The sequence below is a fragment of the Panicum virgatum genome, chromosome 7K (assembly GCF_016808335.1).
Source record: "Panicum virgatum strain AP13 chromosome 7K, P.virgatum_v5, whole genome shotgun sequence".
Lineage (NCBI taxonomy): Eukaryota > Viridiplantae > Streptophyta > Magnoliopsida > Poales > Poaceae > Panicum > Panicum virgatum.
The window spans coordinates 10,159,103-10,166,556 of record NC_053142.1 but is presented as its reverse complement, the minus strand read 5'-3'; the positions used below and the strand labels follow the sequence as shown (position 1 = coordinate 10,166,556).

The window sequence follows — 7,454 nt, the reverse complement described above, 5'->3', positions numbered from 1 at the left end:
AACTGTGTCATCAGCCTGTTAGCCTGAGGGCGTTTATGTGTTAAAAAGAAGAGGAAAACAACAACTTCATACAACCTTCTTATTAAATCGCAGTTGATGCAGATATCACCCATGAGAGGAAAGAAACAAGTAATACGTGCTGAAGAATTTGCTCCTGGTGCTTGACCTGCTCTCTGGACAATACAAATATCAATGCACCGATGCTTGTTCCTTGACCGTCGGTTTAACCGGTGCTTAAGGCTTCACTTCTAACCTCTTGACATGCTCTCTGGACAATGCCTAGGTGATACACCGACGCTCCTGGTTACATCGTCGGTTCAGCCGGTGCTACTGAGTTTCTCGATTTGGTCTTTATGCACACTGTCCAATTGCACCAATACCTTACGTCGGTCTATCTGATGCATACCGGTTTAACCGGTGCTGAGCATGGTTGTAAATAGCCCGCTATGGCCTCGCTATAGACCGCTAATAGCTTTTTAGGAGATCTACCGCTACGCTATACAACATTTGTCCGCTATATCCGCTAAAGGAGGTTTTATGAGATTTAGCCATGCTAAATGTCCGCTAAATAGGTTTTTGTGAGACTTAGCAGTGCCAAATGTCAATTGGGTATTGTTGGGTAGTTAAGAGACATGTTAGACTCAAATTTTAGGTGTTAGACCAACGAGACTTATAATTTATATGAGATTATTTATTACTTTATTATTCCGCTAAATGATTTAGTTTTCGTTATAGTCCGCTATAGCTTTTAGAAAAGGTTACCGCTAAACTTAATACCCCGCTATTTCCAACCTTGGTGCTGAGTCGTCGGTTTAACTAGTGCTACTGTTTTTTGCAGTGCTCATCGATTTCAGTCGTTTCTTGAGTTCTTTCTTCGTGTTTTTGCTTTGCTAGGGCTTTTTACTTCATCCTTGGAATCTGAAAATGTTCACTTGACAAACTCATTAGGCCCATTGATTGTGTTGTCATACAATCACCAAAATCACTCGAAATAGCTCGTCATAATTATAAAATAGGGGCCAAAGTGGGTGAATATAGAGTAGGAAAACCTAAACCTATCGTATTGTGTGATTGTGTCTTTTTTGGTACCATCATTATTTTTGGAAACCTATGGACTCGGTCATATGAATATGTAGAATTTTTTACTTAGTGGGATATGGAGGGAAATGGATACTCATGTAAAGTGATTAATTCGAATTCCATACTCAAACAACATATATCCCTATAGAATTATGTGGGAAACCTTGTTTGATGAAAGTCGTATGTACGACTTAAAAAGATCATTCCTATTTTCAAGATCCACCTACCCTTCAAGATGGGTTGAAAAGTCTAAAAAATGGGGCTTCTTATTTAAAAAAAAGTATATCAAATAAATATGTCTAGGTGCACCGCGAGAATAATAACTAGCCAATAATTAAGTGTGGCACATATATCTTCATGGACCAGCGCACATGCACTGGGATGTGACAACTGAAGCTTCTTATGAGCGTGTATATCACCCACACTTGTGAAAATTATTTTTGATCCATCATACAACCTATAATGCAATGTAACGAGTATTATGACGGAAAAATGGCCTCATTATATTTGTGTTTCTTGTGTATATTTTCTACAGTTAAGATTTTTACCCAAACAGTAAAATCATTAAAAAAATATCTTATATATTTAGCTTCAGATTATGGGACTGTTTAAAAAAGAAATGGATCCTGCATGAATACCAAATAGTTGCTCCCTTATTTTTCTCTTCTCCTTGAGAGATCACAATATTATTATCAGAACTAACTAAGCTACTGTTTGCAAGACCCTCCCAGGAAGCATCCTACCAACATCTGAGCTGGACCGGAACACCTTGGGAATAGGCAACATCGGTTTGCCACTTGCCGGTACAGCTCTCCGCCTTTGCTTGCACCGGCGGCTCATCTCCTCGTGCTCGTGGTGCACTGCATCTGCTCCTGACCGAGATGGCACCTGCAGAGCAGCCCTCGAGATCTCTCATCTCTCCCCAACCAATGTTATTTTTTTTGTGGTCGCAAGGAAGAGACGGCTACCAAACAAAGCCAAAGAAAAGCCAGAATTGTCTTGATTTGGCTGTCAGCAATTGCGTACGACGCGCCCCCTCGGCTCCCTGCACAGCAACGAATGAACGTGCTCTCCTCACCAACCACCAACCAGGGCCTGCTCTTGGCTGCTATTTTAGCAGCGCCTCACGCACACTGGCCTCCTCCACTCGTGGCCACTCCTGCATCGTCATCCACGGCGACGCGACACAGTCATCAGTGAGAGGTAGCTTGCTAGCCTGGCCAGAGGGCGTCGAGAATGGAGAGGATGCTGGCGAGGCTCATGCGGAGGAGGTCGTCGCTCCTCCACCAGGGAGCAGTAGCAGCAGCTCCCATCTCGTTGGCCGGCTCGTCGTCGTCGCTCTTCTCCACGCAGCAGCTGCAAGCGGATCCGGGCGTCCTGCCCGGGCTCAAGATCAGGGACTCCGCGTCCCAGGTGACAGTCTTCTTCAGTTTTATCTCCTTCACGACTCGTATCTGCGCTTGATGCTGGTTTATATGCATATCATTCTTACTTGTCTGCAACCATACCAATCTCTGTCTGTGAGAAGAAAATGATGGGATGGATGAGCTCGCAGGCCAGCAGGTCTTAACGATGATTTCCCCGTGCCCATTATGTGTTTGTTGAGAGCTAAATGTAGAACTCCATATTTATGCTTCATCTTTACCTCTGTACAAAATTAAGAACATGCTTATTCAGACGAAGATTCGTCCTTGTTCTTTCTTGCTTGACAACAAACACATAATGGGCGCAGAGGTCACCGAGATGATCCCTAGCAAGTAGCAACTTTATTAATTGTTCCATAACTCGTTCCAGCTGATTGGGAGGACACCGATGGTCTACCTGAACAAGGTCACCGAGGGATGCGGCGCCCGGATCGCGGCCAAGCTCGAGTTCCTGCAGCCGTCCTTCAGCGTCAAAGACAGGTGACTCATTTTCAGTCTATCAGGTGCCACCGTGCCACCATTAGCAATCAGTTTGCACCCACTGATTCTCCCCTCAAGAGACAATTTATCAACGCCCATGGTCATCAGTTATCTATTATTCTCGTTTCTGGTCTCGATACCTCCTCACGTGTCACACTTCAGTTTGTCGCGCAATATAATACGTACGACATTGTCAGCATCATGATGAGGGGGACCCATTTTTAGTCGCTGGGGTCACGATACTGATGACAATAATATCCTGGAAAGCCTCTTTGGTTGGTTCTCCTTCTCCACTATCCAAAATAGACACAAAAGGCTGGATTGTCGCTTTCGACAAATATCAAACGCTATCAGGCGAGGGCTCTTCCGATAACAATAGGAAGAAAGCCCCCTATCTATCCGCACCATCCATATGTTGCATGTGAACCATGATGAGCACATACATATATCAATCTCATTATGTTTGTTTGAAGAAAAGCTTCAAAATAAGATCCCACATGAGCATATTTTGCTCAAAGTGGAGAAGTTACTTTTTTAAAAAACAAATCTCACTTCCTCTGCTACATAAATTAGTCACAAGTTACTTCGTATTATGTATACTATTGACCAATTACTTCCTGTCAGGATTCAGAAAGTTACTTTTTATACTACACTATTATTTTTCTTCTGAACTTTCACGAAGTGTAAAAGTTTCTTTTCGTAATAATGGCACGGATCAAAAAATGTTACTTCCTTAGCACTGGAGCCCTCAAATTATTTTTAAGGTAAATCTGACAACTCTTTTTGTAAATTAGACTTTTTATTAAAAAAGTTTGAGGGCGCTCGTTTTAAGATTAAATGGAGAGTCCTCTCCTTCAAACAAGGGACCTCAAATCTTCTCTGTCCCTAAGTGGAGAAATAGGCCTCTTTAACAAACCCCAATTTGTAAGCTACTAGCCTTCATTAGTCTGAGTCGGCACACAGCTATGAACTTCTATAGAGTTTTCTGGCAAGCCAACCGAAAAATTTTGCACCCCATTTTGACGCTCTGTTTAACCTCAACAGTAACCTAATTCAGTTTCAAGGGTAAATGATGTTCTGCATATATATTTAACTGAATTAGTGATTGAGACAGATGCAAATTCCTGTCATCAAGTATACCAACGCCTGATGTAGAGTTATTCACCACAAATGCGAATGGCATGGATGAAGGGATAAAGAGATAATCCAACGTGTGGTGTATGAGGAATAATGAAGGATGGAGTGGAAGTATGCAATAATGAAGGATGGTGATTTTTTTTGGATTTAATGGGGACCACTGTCCACTGGAGTATGATGGGGACTGATATATGGCTGGAGTTATAACACTGACGACAGCATCCAAGAGTAGTGCCTGCATAAATAAATCATCATCTTAAATTGTGATGATTTGAGAATCATGTGAATGCAAAAAAATCAAAGGGATATGATTTGCATATATAACTGATAGAAAATTTTAGGAGTTGTCATTATTCTGATACATCCGGTTAAGTGATAGTGAATAATTGTGATGGACACAAATAAGGGGAATGCAAGTATACAACAAAATTACGGGGAAAAATTCACTGAAATGCTAATATGTTAACCCCCCCTCCCAAAAAATATCTTGAATTGCTAGTAAGTTTTATATTTCAGAAAACTGATATATTCTTGAAGATTTTGTACTTCAAGTACCTGCTGTATCCTCCCTTTTACCTGGTGTCATATTTCATGAGAAACAAACTTTTCACGGTCATGTTGGCAAAATTGTAGCATATCATCCATACCTAACTCCTGTGGTGCCTATATTTGTATGTTTATTCATCATCACAAATTTGCGCAGTCATGTGATAAGAGCAAAACCATTTGATGTCGGTATAGATGTCTATACATAAACAACATGAATCCATGATTAATATAATTCATCCGAGTGATATTTGCTTCTGGAATTAGACTGATCTTGGTATCCTTTTTGGGTGTGCTGTGATCCAGGCCAGCAATTTCAATGTTGGAAGATGCTGAAAAGAAGGGGTTGATCACACCAGGAAAGGTCAGTAGTCACTGCTCTACTACCCATTATAGAACGGTTTTAGTTAAAATTATATGCAGTGTTTTAAAGGCAACAAAGCGACCCAAGGCGATCTCACCTAGACACCAGGGTGGCGCCTAGGCGACAAGGCGTGGCTGTTGCCCAAAGGCGAGCTGGGTCTGCGTGGATGCCTAGGCGTCGCCTTTAAAACACTGATTACTTGTAAAAATAATCTGTCCCCAACAGATCAGAGGAAACAACAAATTTAACCAGAGAAAAACTCAACTTAGAACTTCATTTTTTTTCCTCTAGTAAAGCATTAACTTGATGGCACATTGAATTGAAATGACATTTCAATGGAAAGAAATTAGTTCTAGGAAGAAAATATTTGTACTCCATGAACCTTAACAATGCTAGCAAATCTTTCAGTGTGCCTGTTTGGTAAATTACACCTTCATCTGGATTTATGACTAATCCTAAATCGCATCTTGACAGACGACACTGATCGAGCCCACATCTGGGAACATGGGCATTAGCTTGGCTTTCATGGCTGCCCTAAAAGGGTATGAACTCATTCTTACAATGCCATCATACACCAGTCTTGAAAGGAGGGTGACCATGAGGGCCTTTGGTGCAAATCTGGTCCTTACCGACCCAACAAAAGGGATGGGTGGAACAGTGAGAAAAGCAACAGAGCTTTATGAGAAACATCCAAGTGCATACATGCTTCAACAGTTTCAGAATCCTGCTAATGTCAAGGTATGCTCCCTTTCTTGTTATTTGACCAAGCTTAGTTTCTGAGCACGATACTGGTCTCTATTGGCTACCAAACGAGTTACAGCTAGTTTATCTAGGAACAAGACTGCTATATGACCAAAACACTGCCTTAACTTGCCCCATGAGTCTCACTTTGTAGAGGCACTATCCTGTGGATGATGTTTCTCCTGAGTTCAGTTACTGACTAATTTGGCAGATACATTATGAGACAACTGGTCCAGAAATATGGGAGGACACAGTTGGACAGGTTGATATTTTTGTCATGGGGATCGGGAGTGGTGGCACTGTCACAGGTGTCGGGAAGTACCTCAAGGAGAAGAACCCAAACGCAAAGGTACTATCATAGAACAGACTGAAAAAAAAATATTATATGTTGTTCATGTGTTGTTTTCTCTGAAACTTGTATTCAGCTATGCTGTAAATTGACAGTGTGTACACGGAAACTTGCAGATCTATGGAGTTGAACCCGCTGAAGCAAATGTTCTGAATGGTGGAAAGCCAGGTGAGTTATGGCATTCTGTAAAGGAATCACCTTTTCACATTGTGCATCTTTTCCATTTCTGTTAATATTGATTACGGAACCTAATTGCAGGACCACACCTCATCACTGGAAATGGTGTAGGCTTCAAGCCAGATATTTTGGATATGGATGTAATGGAAAAGGTTCTTGAGGTATGCTGAAACAATTTGACATTGATGCTCTTATATTCAGTCATAAATACTAAAAAATTATGTAATCCTATGTGAATTGGGTGAATGACAGGTGAAAAGTGAGGATGCTGTTAAGATGGCTCGAGAATTAGCAGTTAAGGAGGGTCTTTTGGTAAGTGACACAAAAAACATTAGATTTTGTGTCTTTCGCAGCCTCTCATCACTCCCCGATGACTACGCTCACTAGGTTACAATTCTTCTCTTCTTAATAAAAATGTGCTTAAACGGTATATTACCAGTAATCAATACAGAAGTACTTACTCTAGTTTCTAAGAAAAAGAAAAAACAACACAAAGTTCTCAAGATCTAAGAGTTAATATATTAATTGAACCCAACTTGGGGATTTAAGTATTTAACTGATTAGTTGAACCCGATTCGGGGGTACAGTTTTGGAGGCGGTACAGCAAAACATGGATTCTGCATTATGAACAAATTTTAGAATAAAGAAAGATGCATATTGTTTAATGGATGCTGAACTTGTTAAATATTTGCAGGTTGGGATATCATCAGGAGCAAACACTGTTGCTGCTCTTGAACTAGCAAAGAAACCAGAAAACAAAGGAAAACTCATTGTGGTATGTCACACACGTCTAATCTTTTTTATGTTGCCTTAAATATTAACATGAAGAAATTTCAGAATACTGACCAGTAAACATTGGTACAGACTGTTCTTCCAAGCCTTGGGGAGCGGTACTTATCGTCTGCACTATTTGATGAGTTGAGAAGGGAGGCTGAATCCATGGAACCAGTGCCAGTAGACTAATATTGCAATTTTTTCAATCTAGTATATGGTAAATCAAACAGAGGACTGGAGTGCATAATGAATATCCTGGCAACCATGTTGCAACTTCAAGTTGTATTTCGATTCCTCTCATCAAAGTTGTACCTTCAGTTTGTCATCTGTGGACCTTGTGGGAAAAAACAAAAATAACAATTAAAATGTTGAAAAAAACAAA

The 7,454-nt window shown here is 40.7% G+C and overlaps 1 protein-coding gene across 1 annotated transcript; it reads left to right on the top strand.

Annotated features, from left to right (window-relative positions):
- Nucleotides 1-2,181: 2,181 nt before the first annotated feature.
- Nucleotides 2,182-7,454, top strand: LOC120639762 (bifunctional L-3-cyanoalanine synthase/cysteine synthase 2, mitochondrial-like). Its single transcript, XM_039915646.1, has 10 exons — nt 2,182-2,493; nt 2,875-2,984; nt 4,974-5,031; nt 5,506-5,769; nt 5,984-6,121; nt 6,238-6,289; nt 6,380-6,459; nt 6,551-6,610; nt 6,993-7,073; nt 7,163-7,454. Exons 1-10 carry the CDS (start codon nt 2,317-2,319, stop codon nt 7,259-7,261), a joined length of 1,119 nt encoding a protein of 372 aa, XP_039771580.1. The 5' UTR covers nt 2,182-2,316; the 3' UTR covers nt 7,262-7,454.

Bases quoted from the DNA above. Each gene is read 5' to 3' on its own strand.
- LOC120639762 (XM_039915646.1), top strand. From the start codon at position 2,317: ATGGAGAGGATGCTGGCGAGGCTCATGCGGAGGAGGTCGTCGCTCCTC. The intron at 6,122-6,237 runs GTACTATCATAG...GGAAACTTGCAG, and splicing joins AGAAGAACCCAAACGCAAAG to ATCTATGGAGTTGAACCCGC. The intron at 6,611-6,992 runs GTAAGTGACACA...AAATATTTGCAG, and splicing joins CAGTTAAGGAGGGTCTTTTG to GTTGGGATATCATCAGGAGC.